The following is a 21003-nucleotide window of genomic DNA, read 5'->3' as shown; positions in this document are numbered from 1 at the left end:
TCTTAATCCTACTTAGGTGGTTTTTTTCCCTATTTTATTTCTAAGAAATAAAAACAAAAAACAGTACTTGTCAACAATGAGAAGAGACCGCAGTTTCCTTGCTTTTTTAGTGTTCTGAACTTTTTAGACCAGAGAAATGTAATTTTTCACATAATCAAATAGCTGTTCATTGTGCTTCTTCCCACTCCCTCGATAGTTAGGAATTTTTTCCATAACCAATGGCCAGATAGACACTCATCCATGTTGCTTACATTTTAATGTTTTTTTTTAATTTTATTTTTTTTAAGATTTATTTATTTGATGGAGAGAGAGAGAGATTACAAGTAGGCAGAGAGGCAGGGAGAGGGGGAAGCAGGCTCCTGCTGAGCAGAGAGCCCGACGTGGGGCTCGATCCCAGGACCCTGAGACTACGACCTGAGCTGAAGGCAGAGGCTTAACCCACTGAGCCACCCAGGGGCCCCATTTTAATGTTTTTTATAGGTAATTATTATTACATCAAATGGTGTGATGAGACTATTTTTTTTTTCAAATACTTAAAGAAATATCCTGGAATGATTTTGTGAATAATTATCTTTTCTTCCAGTGATTTGGGATGCCATATTTTTCACAAACTAAATTCTTTTTTTTTTTTTTAAAGATTTTTTTTATTTCTTTATTTGACAGACAGAGATCACAAGTAGGCAGAGAGGCAGGCAGAGAGAGAGGAGGAAGAAGGCTCCCTGCTTAGCAGAGAGCCCGATGCGGGACTCGATCTCAGGACCCTGGGATTATGACCTGAGCCGAAAGCAGAGGCTTTAACCCACTGAGCCACCCAGGTTCCCTCTTTTTTTTTTTTTTAATTTATTTATTTGATAGAGAAAGAGGGAGTAAAACCAGGGGGAGCAGCAGGGGCGGAGGGAAGGGAGCCCAGTGCAGGGCTTGATCTCAGGACCCTGGGATCATAACCTGAGCCCAAGGCAGATGCTTAACTGCTTAACTAATGGAACTACCCAGGTGTCCCTCACATACTATATTCTTATATCAGTACCTATTCTAGGACTTTCTATTTGATTACACTGACATGTCCAACCATTTAATCAATATCATACTGTTGTAATTATTTTAGCTTTATTAGTTTTAAAAAGGGTTATACCAGAGCCATCCTCATTACTCTTTTTAAAAATTTTTAAATTTAAATTTTTTTATTTTATAAAGATTTATTCATTTGAGAAAGAGAGTGAGGGGTGTGGGGGAGTGGGAAAGAGAATCCTCAGGCAGACTCTCCCACTGAACACAGGGGCTTGAGCCTACCACCCTGAGATCAAGACCTGAGCTGAAATCAAGAATCGACCACTTAACTGACTGAGCCACTCAGGCACCCCATTACCCCCCCATTTTTTCCCTTGATAAGGGATGTCTGGGTGGCTCAGTTGGTTAAACACCTGCCTTCAGCTTGGGTCATGATCCCAGGGTCCTGGGAACCAGCCCAGAGTCAGACTCTCTGCTCAGGAGGGAGCCTGCTTCTCCCTCTCCCTCTCCCTCTCCCTGCCACTCCCCCTGCTTGTGCTCTCTCTCTCTCTCTCTCTGTCAAATAAATAAAACCTTTTTAAAAAAAGATTTTCTTGGGGCACCTGGGTGGCTCAGTGGGTTAAAGCCTCTGCCTTCAGCTCAGGTCATGATCCCAGAGTCCTGGGATCTAGCCCCGCATCAGGCTCTCTGCTCAGCAGAGAGCCTGCTTCTCCTCTCGCTCTCTGCCTGCCTCTCTGCCTACTTGTAATCTCTGTCTGTCAAATAAATAAATAAATAAATCTTTTTTAAAAAATAAAATAAAAAAAGATTTTCTTGATAAGTCTCACTTCAATAAACTTTGCCAAAGTCCAAATACAAGTTCCAATGGGAGTTTGAATTTGCAGTAAGAATATACATTAATATGAGAATAACCAATGTATTCATAACAGTCTTCCCATCAAAGAACATGGTAAGTTTCTCTTCCTATATTTTTAAAAAACGTTTACATCTTTCATAATATTCTACTTTCTTTCACATAGGGTCCACCTATTTCTTTTCCTTGCAGATTTCCTTTTTTCTTATTTTTTCCCTTAACAAACTGATTAGGATTTATTTATCAACTTTATAATTTTTGTTTTCCAAAGTATTATTTAGATTTTGATTTCTCTCATTTTCTTTATTCTAACTTACGTTTGTTTTATAGTCTTTTCTTCCAACTTCTTGCACTAAATATTCACCTGATCTACTTCCTTATTCAATAATAAAATCACCTAAGGCTATACATTTTACTCTCCAGTATAGCTTTGACTGCACATAATTTCTAAAGAGCATACTTCTAATTTTAAATTTTCTTCTAACTAGTCTATAATGGTAGTTTTGCTTTTCTGTCTGACCCCATCTTTGCTTGGGAGATTGCATTTTTATTTCCAAAAGGCTGGACCGTTTTAATTAAGTTTTTGGTAGTTACTAATTTCTATTTCACTATATTCTAGAAAAGTGACTTATATAGTTTCTTATTTGGGGAATTTATTGAGTTTTCTTGATAGAGTGGTAGGTGGTCAATTACATTAGATTATTAAATGCATTACTAAAATTCTCTATGCCCCTATTTATTTTTTTTTTATCTTTACTTGGCCTAGGCTAAGAGATATGAATTAAAGTCTCTCAGAATGAGAATTTTCTGTCAACGCTTTCTCCTTGGTAGTTCTTTCTCTTTGGACTTGATTATATACTTTTCCCTGTATCACAGAAAAAGGGCTCCTTGGCCTGTGGTTTTTAGGATTGCCATTTCCTCCCAGCACACCGTCTATGCCACACCTTGCCTTGCGATGAACCTCAGGGCTGACAAGACACTCACATCCAACACCTCACTTGGTCCTCAAAATAACCCATTAGAGAGACAAGACAATTATTGCCATCATCACTGTCTTACAGAAATGAAAACTAAAAGTTAATGACTTGCCCAAAGTCATAACACATAAACTTATCTTAATGCTTGAAGTATGGTGCCCTTGTCATCTGTCCCGCTCTGCATAATTCTAGATCTGTCTCCTTGGCTGCACCACATGTTCTGGAAGCCTGGGCCGACCCATACCTGTCTCTCCTCCACAGCACCGACACATCGGCTATCTTCAGGCAACAGTGACTGCCCGCCCACTCGCTGCCTGGTCGCTGTCCCTTCTGCCATTTGCCTTTCCTGTTTATTCTCTGAGTGAAATCCTACTGGGGATTTGGGGTCTTGGGGCTGAGAAAGGTAAAACTAACAGGACATAGAAAGAGATTTACCGATGTGCAGCGAACAACTGTGATTGAAAGAGAGTCTTCAGCTTCCCTGAAAAAAAAAAAAAAGAATAAAAATAAAACCATTTCATGACTTTAGATGATGATGATGGTGATGATGATGATGATGATGATAATGATGTGTGTGTGTGTGTCAGGGTCAAAAAGACTGGCAGAATTACAAAGCAGCTTAATTTGCTTCAGCTTCTTTGGCTCAGCAACACTGAGAAAGACTAGAGGGAAGCAAGGGTTCGCAGAGGAACTGAAGCTGTCCCAGAGTGCCCCCCCCGCCGACCTTGAGGGACTCCCCCCGCCGACCTTGAGGGACTCTTCAGACACCTGCCTCTACCATCTAGTCTATACCTACAGTCACTTAGTTAAGTCACTTAGATTTAATTTAGTCTTTATGATGGAGAACTCATGCAGTTGGTATGACCACTAGGCTAGGTTTACGTCCAAAAAAATTTTTTATGGGAAAACATAGCAATAACACAGAAAACTTAGTTTGCTATTTCAGACAACTTAGGCTAAACATTTGACTAAATTGAATAAATGAATGCGGATCACATTTATCAGCTAAAAGCCAACCAGCTTGTGGTATTGGGGCACACAAAATCAGTGCAATGAGCCGAATCATGTATCAAGATACTAGATATTTCTGTCTTCTTATCATCTCTTATATATTCTCAAAGTGAGAAAAGTCAACCAGATGCTGGCCCAACTTCCATTTTGTATTAGAGAACAGAACTGAAAAATCAATCCATGTTTCCTTTTCCTTTGCCATTGCTACATAGAGAAGCTGTTTGCAAATAATTTCATTTGACTTCTTGCAACATGAACATTTAGGCCAATTGCTGCTGGTATGTTGCTTCCTCAAATGGGCAAAATCAACTTGCGGTTTCGAAGTGTCTAGGGATTGCCTCTTTTCCATTTTCTACAAGAACAGGCCTTTCCCAAGATAATCCACAACAAACCAGGTCCAAGTGCTCTCAAAAGGACATTCAGGTCTCACAGATATCTGGAGGGAGTAGAGAGGTTCTGTTGTGCCATGTTTTCCTTGATTTTTTTCTCTTTATATGTGGCAATGGCCCTGGGAACTAAACTTAAAAAAAAAAAAAAAGCAGTCCTGGGATTCCTGCAGTGTATGACAGAGAGCACAGATTTATGGCACCCATCAAGTCACAGCCCTGCTGAGGAGTCCTCAGTGCCTCCCTATTCTACCAGGAGACTGACACCTGAACTTGCTGTGTCAGCATTCCAGACCCTTCACCACGTGGGCCTCACTTCCTAGAACTTTCCTCTAGGCATCTGGTGCCTCAGGCAAACTGACCCCACCTGGTAATTCCTGCTTATCACTTCTCTGCCTGGATCACCCTTCACCTCCACTCTTGTGGGCCAAATTCTACCCAGCACTAAAGGTACAGCTGAAATCCTTCCAGACTCCTATGTTTTGTCAAACCCAGTTTCCCCAAAGGCTGGAGGAATCTGTAGCCATTACAGCCCCTTTCCTCTGCTGCTCTTGAGGCAGTGTCTGCCCTCAACCTCACACGGGTGCACCCGAGAGTCCGAGTCCGTACTCTCAGTCCGAGGTGTGAGGGGAGTGCCGTCCCCTGGCCCCACAGGGCTCCTTGCCCAGCTGCTCAGTAAACAGGCCGAGTTCAATGTTACCCACACACCCACATTCTGGCCTACTGCTTTAAACTGAGAATAATTTTGCTTGTTAGTCAGAGTTTGATCTAGCCTGGCAGAAATATTAGCGTCACTGAAAATCTAAACTTAATTTGCGAGCACTGATCATCTTTGAGAAAAAATCACCTGATAACTGAGAAACCAAACTTCATGATTTCCATCACCATGCTTCATTTTGTAGAAACGAAATCATCAAATCCCACCAGGGGCTGTCCCACCCACTCAACTTATCCTCTGGCAATCCGGAAGCAATATCGGGCTTGGTTGAAAGGATACTATTTTCTACACTTTGATGGATTCTCTGTAAACCGTAAGCTGCATCTGTGTGTCTCTCCACAGAGAGACTGTGTGCCTCCTGAGGGCGGAGCCCGTATCCTGCCTTTGCATTTTGTCTCACTCTGACTTTGTCCCTCCTACTCACCATTCAGTGTGTGTTGTCCACAATAGGCCCCCAGAAATGAAAACCACCCAACACCACTCACAAAAAAAGGCATAATAAGTATCTTCAAGTTGGCTTTCGTGTAACTCTATTTCTCATGTCTCTTAATTTAAAGTCATCAGAAGAGTGTCGAGTGACCAACTGGAAACAACGGAGGCCATAGAGGCCTACGAGATGTCTGTCAGCCCTCTTCACCCTGTCGCTGACCTTCTTCTGTCTTAAAACCAGGGTCAGCAATCACTGGCTCATTCAACTGAGCACTCACTGTGTGCTGGCTTTGAGGGAGATCACGGTCTAAACAGAAGGTGAGGCATCGACACAAGTCACGATGCCACTGGGCAGAAGGTGGCCTCTGTCATATCAATGAAACTACAATATACCAACCAGGCATTTAAGAAGAGCTATCTGAAGGGTTCAAGAAGAACTGACAGATTTAGCATCACTTTAGACCAATCTTTGGCATATGCTACAACAACCCCAGAAATCCTTACTGGGTAGAGCCCGTGCATTATTCTTAACCTCACCGCCTGCTGTGCCTCGTGCAGAGCCTAGCATAGCAGGGGGCTGTCCCCCCCTCCATCCCTTCTCTAGACAGATGACACACACAGTGACGGAGACCAAATTCTCAAACAAGGCTGCTGCCTCCACTTCAAGGAGACGGGACCCTACTAAAGCCCTGAGGGAGATCAATTATGTCATTCCTGTCACCGGTCTTTGCACTGTGATCATCTGTGTGACTCAGCGGGTAACAGAGGCAATTTAGTACCTCAGTATATTGACTGCTCGTTCACAGGAAAGGCTTTCAGCAGGCTCGTTGTTCATTTGGAGAATCTGATCACCAGGGAAAAGCTTGCCATGAGCAGAGCCTCCTGTTGGACAGAGAAGAAGTAATTGGTGTTCACGCCAGGAGGGCCCAGACCCTGTGTGTCACTGTGGTATAACCGAATGGGAGGCTGATCCAGTGCCCTGGGTACCAGCTCACCCCCCTTCCTGCCCCCCACCCAGCTTTGGGCTCACAGGGATCTATTTTCCTGTTTACAAAATGTGAATAATGTATCTATCATCCATCACCTTCAAGGGATAGTAGGAGACTGTCTTGAGAAAGAAAACTAGCAGAAACCCCCAGAATCAACAGAGCTAGCCATTTACTGTGTTCATCTCTAAAGAACTCTGGGGGTGTGTGTGTGTGTATAAACTGAAATCGGTAGATTTTTAACTAAGTCTAGATCTAACGTCAATACATAGCTAATGTATGAAAACAAATACTAGACATTTCCAGCCTGCTCTTCTTCGCCTTGATAGAGCCTATATCTTACAAAGACTCAAGTGAAAACAAATCAATAATTTCTATTACTCTCTGGCCAGCAACTCTCCCCAGCTCAGAGCATGCAGGGTCTCAGAGAAGAGGGCCAGCTGATTCAAATACTGTCACTACCCTGAGACTGGCTAGGGAGCCACGGGTGGGCAAAGCCCTGCTCCAGGCCAGCAGGAACCTGCGGTTCCGATCAGCAGGTGCACTTGGGCTCCCCCAGCAACCTCAGCACCAAAGAAAGGTACAAAGCTCTAGCCAGAATTAGGTTAGAATTAGACATGCCCTTTCTAACTCCCTGGGGCAGCATTTTTGAAATTATGTTCTAGGACAGAGAGATGGGAAGAGATCTAGGGCTATTTCTCCCCCTCCTGAAAAACCAAACTCCTTTCTTGCTTCCCAGTCCACCCCTACCTGCTGTGACAGCCACCACCGTGAGGGGAAGGCTCTCAGAAATGTGAAATCCGTAGTCCTGGAGGAGGGCATCTTTGTCTATTTTTACTGTGTGTTTCACAGGTGTGAAGGTCTGGATTGGGATCCCGGGGGTTCCATCAGCTGCAGCAACTTTAGCCCTGGAAGAGAAGGAGTATTATAAAAAAAAGAGAGAGAGAGACAGACAGACAGACAGAAGGGACAGCCCTAGGCATCCTGGAGGAGGGAGATGCAGTGTGGAGAACACCCCCAACGTTCCTCTTGACAGAGCTAAGTAAGGCACAGACACCGGTGCATGGAACACCCGGTTGAACACAGCACCAGGCTCTAGAACAGAAGTCGTGAAGTGCTCTGGGCACTCAGAGAAGGGGGAGAGCAGTTCTAACTTTGTGGGGTCTGGGATAAAGAATCAGGAAAGCATTTGCTGCCTGGAAGAGGGGACATTCAAGCTGCACCTTGAGAGATGTCAAGGGTATATCTACGCATCCCAGGTCCTGGCACAGAAGATATTCAGTAGCTGCGGCAGGGCAGAGCGGATGAATGCAGGGATGCGGGGATGCGGGGGGGCAGGGCCGGGGACGCAGGGATGCGGGGATGTGGTGGAGGGAGGGCGTGGGGGCGTGATGCAGAGACACAGGGAAGCAGGGATGCAGGTACACGTGGCCAGGCATCAGGCAGGAGGCAGTGCTTCAGTAGAAGTACAGAAGAGGAAAAACAGGGACTGTGAACAGGAAGGAGGTATTGTTCCGTTTGGATGTCTGAGGCTGACTAATTCCACAGATGGATAGTTCCTTTGGTGATTTTGTTTTTTCTTTTGTGCTTTCAGATGAATTACACTTCCCTTTCAACTAGGTAACTGTGAGGATTCCAACAGGAAATCCCAGACAGTGAAGATTCCCCCTAGAGTGATCTTTAAAAACATGTATGTTCTCTATAAATCTAAGAGCAGGTAAGTTGAAAGTTTGTATTTTCTTTCTCTCAAAACCACAAGTCGTGAGCTATTTCTCATTTGTCTGTGGCAAATGACTTTTCTCCCCTGAGATTCAGTGGTCCTTTCTGAGAAGAGTCAAATGGGGACGAGATGAGGCATTTACTGTCATAATAAATGACAGAATGTAGAGGAGTAACAGCTCCCCGGGGGCTCTGCCATTAAGCCCTATCATTTATTCTCATCCATTTAACAAACACTGTCAGGAACTCTGCTTAATGCAACGGGACCCCACTTATCTGAAAATCACATGTCAGTGATAATGATCTCAAATTTCAACAAGAATCGGGGAACCCAAAAACTGTTTCAGGGAGCCAAAATGCATGGGACAAACCCAAGTACAAGACCTCATGCCCATTATCCATCAAGGAGCTCCTCATACCCCAGCTTAGAGTTGATTTAAGCTGTCTGACCCGATGATGACCTGACCCAGCCGGCTTAGAGACAAAGAGAGGATTTCTCCTACACAAGCACGGGGGTCACACAGAGAAGCATCTGCAAAGGGATCGAATGAGAGGGAAGAAACCGAAAACTGAACATGTAGAATGAATAAAGCCAGTAGCCATCCCTGATTAAAAAACAACACAAAACAGAACCTTAAAGCTACGAAAGGGCCTTTCCAAATAATAATATAGTATACGGGGTGCCAAAAATCACATTTATGTTCTTTTTAAAAAGAGCAACAGGAAGGATACTCTAGACTTTTCTCATATTTAACATGGGGGGGAGGCAAAATCCACATGATAGTTATCAGAGAAGGAAAAACAGTAAGAGGCATAATAAACACAGGAAATGGAGAAGTCCCACTTGTTTTTAAACAGAAGATGATAGTACACTAGAAAATGATCAATAAAGAGGTAAAAAAGATTAGCAGAGTTACAGGATAAAAGCACCAAACACAGCCTCAAAAAGCCTTCACTAACTCATTGAAACAGATTAGTTGAATGTGTATTAGGAGCCAGGCTGATACATACCAAAAACACAAGCGACAATGAAAACACAGATAAACTGAACTTCATCAAAACTAAAAACTTTTGTGCTTCAGAGGGCGCAATTAAGGGACGGCTGGGTGGCTCGGTCGTTTGAGCATCTCACTCTTGATTTCGGCTCAGGTCATGATCTCAGGGTCAAGAGATCAAGTCCCACACCCAGCTATGCACTTAGCTTAGCGCAAGAGTCTGCTTGAGATTCTCTCTCTCCCTTTCCCTTTGCCCCTTCCCTGGCTCGTGCTCGCATGTGTTCTCTCTCTCTCAAATAAATAAATAAATCTTTAAAAAAAAATAGAGGACACAATAAAGAAAGTGGAAAAAATCCACAGAATGGGAGAAAACGTTTGCAAATCATATATTTGATAGGGACCTTGCAGCTGGACTATATAAAGAATTCTTAGAACACAAAAGAAAAATAACTCTTTTAAAAAGTGAGCAAACGGGGCGCCTGGGTGGCTCAGCAGGTTAAGCCTCTGCCTTCAGCTCAGGTTATGATCTCAGGGTCCTAAGATCAAGCCCCACGTCCGGCTCTCTGCTCCACAGGAAGTCTGTTTCTGCCTGCCTCTCTGCCTACTTGTGATCTCTGTCTGTCAAATAAATAAAAATAAAAAAAAATTTTTTTAAAAGTTATGCTGAGTGAAATAAGTCAAACAGAGAGAGTCAAGTATCATATGGTTTCACTTATTTGTGGAGCATAACAATAATATAGAGGACAAGGGTAGATGGAGAGGAGAAGGGAGTTGAGGGAAATTGGAAGGGGAGGTGAACCATGAGAGACTATGGACTCTGAAAAACAACCTGAGGATTTTGAAGGGGCGGGGGGTGGGAGGTTGGGGGAACCAGGTGGTGGGTATTGGGGAGGGCACAGATTGCATGGAGCACTGGGTGTGGTGAAAAAACAATGAATACTGTTACGCTGAAAATAAATAAAAAATTTAATAAAAAAAAAGAAATGTTGGAATATAGGGATTTTAATAAATAATATAAAGTAAATAAAATAAAAGTGAAAGGTTATCATATATTCCTTTTTTTTTTAAAGATTTATTTATTTAGTATTTATTTGACAGACAGAGATCACAAGGAGGCAGAGAGGCAGGCAGAGACAGAGGGAGAAGCAGGCTCCCCACTGAGCAGAGAGCCCGATGCGGGGCTGGATCCCAGGACCGCGGGATCATGACCTGAGCCGAAGGCAGAGGCTTTAACCCACTGAGCCACCCAGGCGCCCCCATATATTCCATTTTAATTCTATTAACTTATTGGCAATAGCTGTATGCAAACAAACTGCTCCATGGATAACTTACCAATCTTTTATTAAATTTATTTCTGTAGAAAAGGAAAAAAAATGAGCAAATGATTTATGTGGACATTTCTCCAAAGAAGACATACCAACAACCAGTAAGGACATAAGAAGAACGGCAAATCAAAACTGCAATGTGATACCACTTTATACCCACTAGGATGCCCATAATCAGAAAGGCAGGTCAAGTATTGACGATGATGTGGAGAAAATGGAACCCTGACATCGTCTGGCAGTTCCTCAAAAGACTAAACGTTGAACACCATAGGACCCAGCAATGCCACCACTCCTTTGTATATCCCTAAGAGAAATGAAAACATATGTCCACACAAACTCACACACAAATGTTCATAGCAACAATATTCATAATAGCCCCAAAGTGGAAACAGCTCAAATGTACATCAACTGATGAAAAGACCAAGAAAATATTCCACGGCAGAATATTATTTGGCAACAAAAAGGAATGAAATGCAAATACATGGCGTAACAGGGATCCACTTGGGACACATTCTATTATGTGAAAGAAGCCAGACACAGAAAAACACACACTGTGTGACTTCACTTACGGAATATGTTCAGAATAGGCAAATCTATAGAGACAAGTAGTGGTTGCCGGCTGAGAGAGGGAGAATTCTGGGAGGGAATGGGGAGAGATTGCCAATATATACAGAGTTTCTTTTTAAGGTGAAAAAAAATCTTCCAAAATGGATTGTGGTAATGGTTGTACATCTCTGTGTATGCATCAAAAAACAACGAATTGTATGCTTTAAGTGGGTGAATTGTATAGTAAGAACATTGTAGCTCAATAAAGCTGTTGAAAATAAGGTAAATCAGTTTATTTTTTAAAAATATTTTATTTATTTATTTGAGAGAAAGAGAGAAAGAAAGAGAGCACGAGTTGGGGGGAGGGGCAAAGGGAAAGAGAGAGACAATCAGACTCCCTGCTGAGTGCAGAGCCAGACACTGAGCTTGATCCCAGAACCCCGAGATCATGACCAGAGCAGAAGTCCAAAGCTTAACCAACTGACCCACCCAGGCACCCCAAGGTAAGTCAGTTTAAAAAAATAAAATTCTACGGGGCGCCTGGGTGGCTCAGTGGGTTAAAGCCTCTGCCTTTGGCTCATGTCATGATCCCAGGGTCCTGGGATTAAGCCCCACATCGGGCTCTCTGCTCAGCGGGGAGCCTGCTTCCCCCACCCTCTGCCTGCCTCTCTGCCTACTTGTGATCTCTTTCTCTCTGTCAAATAAATAAATAAAATCTTTTTTTTTAAGTTTAAAAAAAATTCTGAGGGGAAACTGGTTACGATACAAATATATGAAAAATGGGCATAAGTATATAGAGTAAAATACCCAGATTTCACATGCTCAAAGCAAGTGAATTGACAACTTACACATAAAGAAATAAAGTCAGTAAATAACATGGAAAATGTACAACCTTATTAATTAAAGAAGCACAATTGAAAGAGTTACAGAGTACTATTACATGTCAACTAAAGCACCAAATATAAATAAAAATAATAAAGCCCAACATGTGTGGGCCTTGGGATTTAAAGCTGTCCATATAAATTAGCTATTCAACCTCTCTAGAAAATAATTAGGGAAATTGTAACATGAATTTAAAATTTGGTCATTTTCTTCAACCTTCTGTTTCCATTCTGACTGCCATTCCTCAAAGTAATAACCTCAAACAAAAAAAATAAATTATTATTTGTATTAGACCATGAGCTCCTAAAAGACAAGGGTAGTATATATTTATTCTGTGTTCCCAGGCCTAGTAAAGTCCCAGAATAGAGTGCCTCTTAAATGTTCAAATATATTTATCATAGCTTCATTTAGAATAGTGGAAAAATACAAAGTAATTCAACAGAGGATAAACCAAGCATAACAAATAATTAATCCAAGACTCTTCATCAGTGAAGTATCACAAGCCTCAGAACTTTAGACAGACATGGAAACACAGCTTAGAACATACCCTTTCAGGGCATCCTCTAAACTATAGTTCAGATTCCCTTCCTACGGGAGAGCTTGTATTATTCCAGACCTAAATTCTCTGAGTGCTGAGGAAAGATCTTTTGCCCACAGGAAGCATTTGTGCTTACTAGGTGAATATGTGAGCAAAATACTGTACACAGAAAGCAGGATACAAAACAGTACTTGAAAAGACTGACAAAGATGAAAATGTATACATAACCATTAACAAATAGCAGACAACTTGAATGTAAGTAACAGAGTTCAATATTTGTCATTTTCCTTTGTTTGCTTAATTGGCAATACAGCTCAGCCCTATGACTAACTAGGATGCATCTTCTCCACATCCCAGAGCTCAGTAAATTGTATCATGAGGACTCTTGGGAGTCATTCTCGACTTTATGCTGCTCTTATCCCTAGTAAATACTAGTTGATCAGTCACAACACCAAAAGATCTCTAAAGATGTCCATTTCTGTCTCCTCAGTCACCATTCCACTTCAGGCCACCATTACCCGTCTTGCAGATAGATTTCTCCAATAGTCTCAAACTGGTCTCTTCACTTTTCACTTTTGTCTCTCCTGAATACCTCTCTATCCAGTACCCAGACCAATATTATAAATGCAACCCTGCTCAGATGTCTTCCTTGACTGGATGGCCTCATCCAAAATCCTTGATATGGCTTAATACAGCTCTGGCCCACCACTCTAACCTCAACAACCAAGCCATTCATTCTCCTGATACTCTTGTTCTAGCCAAACTAGTCTCCTTTGAGTTCCTCAGATACACTGGCCTTTGCACAAGCTCTTCCCTTTACCTAGAATCCTCCCCTCAGCGCCATAACCACTTACAGCACACACTCTCCAGAAATTTACCCAACATGCTCAACCCCTACTCTATCTTCTGCTTCGGGCAGAACTATCTCCTTCGGTTGAACGCACCCACAGAACATGCACATCTCTTTTAGAAATACACATAACATTTGCAATGACCAATGTGAAGTCTCTTGTCCTCTCTAGACTACAATTTGTGAGGCAAAAACCATGTCTTTTTTTGTCCCATGTGCCAAACTCAAAGCTAGGCATAGAATAAGGCTTACTAACATATGACAAATAAAAGAAAAGCAAACCATACCACAGGGTTAAAATAGAATCCATTTGGATGCTTTTCAAATGGGTAGTCTTCAGTTATCTGACTTTTCCCTTGAGAAGGGTGCGTTCCTCAACAATGGTGGACAAACAAGGCCCCGCTGTGTTGACTTATCCCTGCACGGTGTCAGTGGCTTTGGTCCAAAGTCTGCGTTTTGACATTTTTCCCGAAGGCCACGTTTCAGCTTTTGTTTGGAAAGGGATTGCTTGAGAACATGACCAAACTGTGGCTTCTCCTCACAAAGACTGTTTAATATTGGACAGGGAGCTGAAGGAAATGCTCTCTGCAGCTAAATTTCCTCCTCTGAGGCATCTTACAAATACCAGATTGAGCACTGATAATCCAGAAACCTATTTCTGGTTCCCTTTCTAATGGCTTCAAACCACACATCTGAGGTCATTCTGATGATTTTACATTGGAACAGCAGAAGACCTGCGGCTCCGCTGCGGAATGGATCTAGCCCACAGCAGGACTAGGGGAAAACAACAACACATTACTTTCATCATGAAAGTAGCCTCATGGACACAAATTCTGTGTTTTATGGGTCATTCATTCATACCAAATTGACCAACACTGGAAAAGGAAAAAAAATACCTCATGGAAATGGATTATGCTTCTGATATTTTCTGACTTTTTATCTATTCTCTGGTGTATCAGAAAATATATTTTACTTCTATCCTGTAACAACAAAGAATTCACCTCTGAGTTCCAGCAGGAGGTGAAGAAACTATTTTGAATCTGTGTTTAACACTGTATTAGACGTTGAGCTTGAATGAGTTTAAAAGCTAAAGTGTGGTTTAAGCTGGATTTTTAATCTAAGGTTGATTCAAAGAAAGCAGAAATAGAGGAAGGAGTCCCCCCCAGAAAGAAAGGTAGCATGTAGTCATAATCATAGGACTTTGCTTATGACAGTTTCTAGGGACCATCCAATGAAGGACTGGGAGTATATGCTATAGGGCCAAGGCCTACCATTGAGAGAAGCAATTATTCTATTATTACTTCAAAAAGGAGATTCAGAAGATGAGGGCAACTCTGAAAGTGCAGTGCCGGGGCCTTCTAGCCTGTTCTCGATCTCCCCCCTTTTGCCCATAGGTCAAGAAGCAAAACTGACACCTGAAGTGGCCTTTCTACATCATTGGGAGTATTAGAAAGGCCAAGGAAGGCCATGTCTATAATGGGTAAATAGTCTTCTCACGGTTGTAGTGAACAAGTACCTTTGGAAAACACGCAAAACCAACAAGGAGGGCTCCTGACACGAAGATAGCACAACGCCGGTGCACAGGCACAGGCACAGGGGTAGGTGTGTCCATGTGTGCCTGTGTGGATGTGTATGGGCATGTGCATGTGTAACATGTGCATGTGTGTTCATTAGTATTAAGATTCAAGGTAAGTTGAAAGAAATCTTTTTAAGTCCTGAGGATAAAACCTAGCACCAAGCACCAAGCTGCGTCAGGCCCTTCATGTTTCTTTAATCTGGCTCTATAAAATGAATACTTTTGGATGAAGCATAAGAGAACTCGATAAATCTTATGCTGGGTTGTTTCAATAATACAATAACAGTGTTCTAAAGTTTATGTGCAGGAATTGCAGGTAAGGATAAAAAAAAAAAGTTGAAAATTTAACACAAGGGTGTGAACATAAGCAGATCAATGCTACCGAATAGTTAGCCTAGAAAGAGATCCAATTTCCAACTCACAGAAAGAGGAATTTCACAGATGATAAAAAGAAGGGCCATAAATCATCAAAGAAAGGAAAGATCACTCACAGTCAATGGTGAGGCAAATAACTACTTACTGTTTGGGGAAAAATCAAGTTAGATCTTTATTTCATAGCCTAAAATAAACTCCAAATTAAAGAATTAAACATAAGATGTTTAAGCTATTAAATTAAATAGGTAATTAATTGAATTGATGATGGGCTGAGGATTTTCTAAGCTTAGAAGCAATCAAATAAATCGTTAAGAGAAAACCATTTAACTACATAAAAGCTGAAAATTTCGTAGGAGGAAAAAATGGCATAATTAAGTTGAAAAGTATGCTATCTTTTTTGGATACAAGATGATTTTTATTGTGAAAAATATTATACTATATATATGTGCACATGTGTATATGTCAAGAAATAGAACATTATTCAGGCTCCTGGGTGGCTCAGTGGGTTAAAGCCTCTGCCTTCAGCTCAGGTCATGATCCTAGGGTCCTGGGATCGAGCCCCGAATCGTGCTCTCCGCTCAGCAGGGAGCCTGCTTCCCCCTCTCTCTCTGCCTGCCTCTTCGCCTACTTGTGATCTCTGTCAAATAAATAAATAAAATCTTAAAAAAAAAAAGAAATAGAACATTACAGCCTCCAAGATACTCTCTGTGTTCCTTTCCCACTCACTAAGTCTGTCTTCCTTTCTACTTTAAGAGTAATATTAAATATGTATCAGTAAACTGCAATATATGATATAAAATATATGTGTGCACTTAAAATAGGAATTATAAAACACACACTTGTGTAAACACTACCTAACTTAAAGCAGAGAACATTTCATGTAATTTATAAATCTTTAGGATGTCCCTTCTCAAATACATCCCCCACTCTTTCAAACCTTAGTCTTTCTCATGTCATCATTTCTATAGCTATACAAAGTGAGTAAAAAGATGACAGTTTAGTTCAAAGCAAAATGGTTAAAAATTAGGTTATGATGTAATATTCTTGTGTTGCACCTCTAATTAAGTAGATTTTATTGCTTATACAGAACTTCAAAACATGTCACAGTGACCATTTGTGGGGTTAGTTATTTCTTTCTCTCTTTTTAAAAATTTTATTTTATTTTATTTTTTAATTTATTTATTTGAGAGAGACACAGCTAGAGAGGGAGCACAAGCAGGGGGAGTGGGAGAGGGAGAAGCATGCCCTCCTCTGAGCCGGGAGCCTGATGCCCAATGCAGGGCTCGATCCCAGGACCCTGGGATCATGACCTGAGCGGAAGGAAGCCACTTAACCGACTGAGCCATCCAGGGGCTCCTAAAGATTTTATTTATTTGACAGAGAGATAGTGAGAAAGAGAGCACAAGCAGCGGGAGCGGCAGGCAGAGGGAGGAGAAGCAGGCTCCCCACTGAGCAAGGAGCCTAACCCTAGGACCTTGGGTCATGACCTGAGCTGAAGGCAGATGCTTAACCAACTGAGCCATCCAGGCGTCCCTAAATATATTTTAATAAATAAGTTAATTCTTCATTATGAAAGCCCTTAATCAATAAAAATCTACTGAACATCTATTACATACTACGCACTCGTCCAGGGCTGAAGACACTTTGTAAAACAAGACAGCCGTGGTCCTTGGTCTCATATGTGGCAGGTAAGCTATGCCAAGGAAGCAGGAGGAACAAGATGAGGTTGGAGAGTTTGGCTGCAGCCAGATTGTAAAGGGGCTCACAGGCCATGGCACAATGGCAGGTGAGCCCCTGACTATTTTGGGGCACAGAGGGGTGAGTACACGGGGCAGGTGTGGCGTGTATTTTGAAAAGTCCACTATGGCTTCAGGATGGAGAATGGGCTGGATCAGAGAAAGAGTTAAGTGATCATGGCCGTGCCCCCAGAGACAGAGAGGGGGATGGATCTGAGATAACGCCCGAAGGCGGATGGACAGGACCTGCTGATGGGGTGTGTGCAGAGTGTGAGCAAAAGAGACCAAGTCAGGATCACTCTCAGGTTTCTTAAGCAGCTGGTGGTTGGTGATACCATTTACTCCACTCTGGGGAAATTGCAATTATTTCCCCCAAACTCAGCTTTTCAGTTCTTGATCATTTTCAGGTAATCTGAGGGCCCCAAGAACCCAGGCCGTATCAAGGTTGTGAGACTAGAGATGAGAAGCAATTGAACCAAGGTCACACATATCCTAGAAACACAGGAATGATGTCTTCCATGCATATTGCCAGGAACCTTTCCCTCTTTTGCTTCTCTTTCCCTTGCACTTGGAAACCAAGACTGCCGAGACACATGGAAAGATGCTCAACATCATTAGCCAACAGGAAAATGCAAATCAAAACCGCAGTGAGATTGCCCCTCACCCACACTAGGAGGGCCCCAACAGAAAAGAGAGATAATAAGAATGGGCAAGGACATGGAAACATGGCACGCTCGCACACTGCTGGTGCAAATGTAAAATGGTACAGTCACTTTGGTAAACAGTCTAGCAGCTCCTCGAGAGGTTAAATACCAAGTTACCATGTGACCCACTCCCAAGGATATACCCAAGAGAAATGAGAACATATGGTCAAACAAAACTTGCACACACATGTTCACAGCAGCATTCTTCACAATCGCCCTGAAGTGGAAACCACCCCAGTGTACATTAACTGATGAATGGACAAAGAAAATATTTCATAATGGAATATTATTTGGTAATAAAAATGAAACACTGATACATGTTATACCACGGATGAACCTTGTTCATACAAGGCTTAAGTGAAAGAAGCCAGGCACGAAAGACCACGTAGTACATGATTCATTTATGTGAAGTACCCAGAATAGGCAAATCTGCAGAGACAGTAAGTGCATGAGTGGCTGCTTGGGGCTGGGGGAGAGGCAAACGGAGAGTGACTGACTGCTAATGGGTGTAAGGTTTCTTTTCATGGCATTGAAAATGTTCTAAAATTGGATTGTGGTGATTGTTGCACAGTCTTGCGCATATACTAAATATATATGAAAAATCACTGAACTATATACTCTTAGTGGGTAAATTTCATGATATGAAAAATATATCTCAAAAAATATTTTGGACAAAACAACTTCCTGGGGTATCTGGGTGGACCAGTCAGTTAAGCGTCTGGCTTTGGCTCAGGTAGTGCAGGATCCCAGCGTCCTGGGATCCAGCCCCACATCTGGGCTCCCTACTCAGTAGGGAATCTGCTTCTCCTTCTGTCCCTCCCCCTCGACTCTCCCTCTGCTCATGCTCTCTCTCAAATAAATAAAATCTTAAAAAAAAATTCCTATAGGGCAGTGTTACCTTTTATTTACATTATGAGAAAAGCAGGATATTACATAGTATCAGTGTCAAATATTTAGGCACCATCAAGCTAAAGTCTCTCTCTCTTGTTTAAGATTTTTATTTATTTATTTGACACACAGAGAGAGATCACAAGTAGGCAGAGAGGCAGGCAGAGAGGTAGACAGAGAGAGGGGGAAGCAGGCTCCCTGCTGAGCAGAAAGCCCGATGTGGGGCTCAATCCCAGGACCCCGAGATCATGACCTGAGCTGAAGGCAGAGGCTTTAACCCACTGAGCTACCCTGGCACCCCTAAAGTCTCTTTTCCACAGGAATTCACAGAGCCTTTAATGTGCTAAAATGCACTGTGTGCAAAATGCAAGCAGAGATGGATGGCAGTAGGGTATGGGCTACATCACTTCCAAACCTTTAGTGGAGCAGCATAACACAGAACTAGGTCTTGCAGAATCCACTTTAGGAAACAATGTACCTAGCCATTTCCCCACTTATGAGCAAGTTCTTGACCACTTGCAATCAGTCTCCTGGGACTCAGTCAGCTCTGGGTTATATAGATGAGGCCAATACTTTCCCTGTGCTCAGAGCTTACCATCCAGAAGGAAAAAAAGAGATGTGCTCAAATCAGTTGAACGCACCAGGAGGAGCACACTGCCAATGGCAATCCAATGCTGTGGGTCCCACGGGAGTGGTTAAGTCTAACTATGGGCTGTGGAATGCTTCCTGGAAGACGGAGTATTTCAACCAGACTTGAGCTGCCGGTGGGTTCTGTATGCATGGAGTTGGGCTCAGACAGGAGCCCTGGTTTGATGAGTGAAAGAAGAGGTGGTGCCTGGAGTAGAGGAACAATGATAGTTCCTTTCGCTGGAGTGTGATGCAAAGGAAACAGAGCAGTAAGCCAAATAGCTGTAAAGGACTGTAGGTCAATCATGGAAAGCCTTGAATGCCAAACCAAAAATGCTTAGTCTCTAAGAACTAGGGGCCCATCAACAATTTCTGAATAGGGGGTAGGGATGATCTTAAATAGGTCACTTTGTGAGCCTCAGGTGTTTTCACTGTAACACAAGGCTAACTACCAGCCTTGCTTCCCCAGGGACGTGAGTGTGGCTCCCAGCCCTTGGCTGCAGGGCAGCCCCATCTGAGCAAGGTTTACTGGTCAGCAGCACAACAGCTGTTTCCAGTTCCTTTGGAAGAATGTGTGTCTCAGAAACACCTGACCCATGGTATTTCATCTCTGTGGCAGGGCCAGATGGGAAATCTGAGATGGAAAATGAACGCTTTGAAACAGAACATATTTTAAGTTCTTCTGTAGCAGTCAAATCAGATCTGTATTTGATTTCATTTTATTTTGTTTGGAATGAAACAGGGACCGCAAGGAAGGAACAGCTGCTGGAAACAAAGACGGAGAAAGAGTATAAACAGCAGATCGCCTGACCCTCACAGCAAATACTAAAGCAAGGGACGACGTGTGTGAGACACAGGGAGACACAGAGAGCATGTGTGTGTGTTCACAAGTGTAGGAGTGCATACTCCAGAGGAGGATGGATGAGTGTGCCTGTGTGTGTAAGTCCATCTGTGTGAGAGTGTTTGTCTCTGTAAGTGTGTGTCTGAGTCTGGTGGGAGCATACATTGTGGGTGTATGTGGAGAGACACAGAGGGAGGAGTTGGAAGGGGGACAGACAGCAAGGCACTCCAGAAAAATCGCTGATCTGCTGATGCCTCCCCCACCGTATGGTGCCAGAACAGAGCAAACTGGAGACAGGATCCCCGGGTGCCGCCGAGATTGCCCAACCCTCCTCCTGCAGGGACACCACATCTTGAGGCGCAGAAATCTCTGCCAGCCCCGGAGCCTTACCGGGCTGAGCTGTCCCGCGAACGCCGTAGCCATCTCGCCACCATTTGTTCTATTCTGTGGGCTTTCCGTGTCTGGAATAAACTGGTCTCCACCTCTTCCATTTACCTAGAAGGAAGGAGAGTTTTCTTAAGAAGCTAACCAAAATATTTGGAAGAGGATTCTGACAAATCATCGTGATGTTTCCTGTATTTGCCCATTTAATGACATGCTGATCAAACAGCTAGGGCTCTCCTTCTTTGACATTAACACAAACAGGTCGTCAGGGCTCCCGGAGCGAACAACTTGATAGCAGCTCGCTGCGTAAGGGGTCTATGGTCTTGAGGGAAACAGATTAGCAATCTTTAAGAGTTAAACATAAGGGTAAGGGAATAAAGTAGAGACGGTTTCTCAAACTGTGACTGTGACCCATCCTAAGAGATGCCCCTTACCGCATGACACTACTTGCTGCACCCAACCATGTGTGCGTCCCTGGACCCCACAGCTCAGTTCTGCCTACACTGGGAGTTGCGTGGACATGGAACCATTCTAATCACACTGTGCCTGTTCTGACTGCTGCTTCTTTTGCTTAATATTTTGAAGTTTTGAATAGATAATTCATTTGTATAATTCAACCACCCCCTAGACTATACAAAAAAGATATATA

General features: G+C 42.7%; 1 protein-coding gene across 1 annotated transcript in view; it reads right to left on the bottom strand.

The window, feature by feature from the left end:
* Positions 1-20461, bottom strand: part of FRMPD1 (FERM and PDZ domain containing 1) — a gene marked incomplete at its 5' end in the record, with an annotated part of 49001 nt that extends 28540 nt beyond the window's left edge. Inside the window, 4 exons of the mRNA XM_080820618.1 lie at positions 3274-3319; positions 6162-6264; positions 7119-7276; positions 20361-20461. Coding sequence (XP_080676744.1) covers positions 3274-3319; positions 6162-6264; positions 7119-7276; positions 20361-20461 — 408 coding nt within the window. The remainder of the gene's footprint in view (positions 1-3273; positions 3320-6161; positions 6265-7118; positions 7277-20360) is intronic.
* Between the last annotated feature and the right edge of the window lie 542 nt (positions 20462-21003).

The sequence above is a fragment of the Martes martes genome (genome assembly GCF_963455335.1).
Source record: "Martes martes genome assembly, chromosome: 12".
NCBI classification, from domain to species: domain Eukaryota; kingdom Metazoa; phylum Chordata; class Mammalia; order Carnivora; family Mustelidae; genus Martes; species Martes martes.
This window is presented reverse-complemented; position numbering and strand designations above follow the sequence as displayed.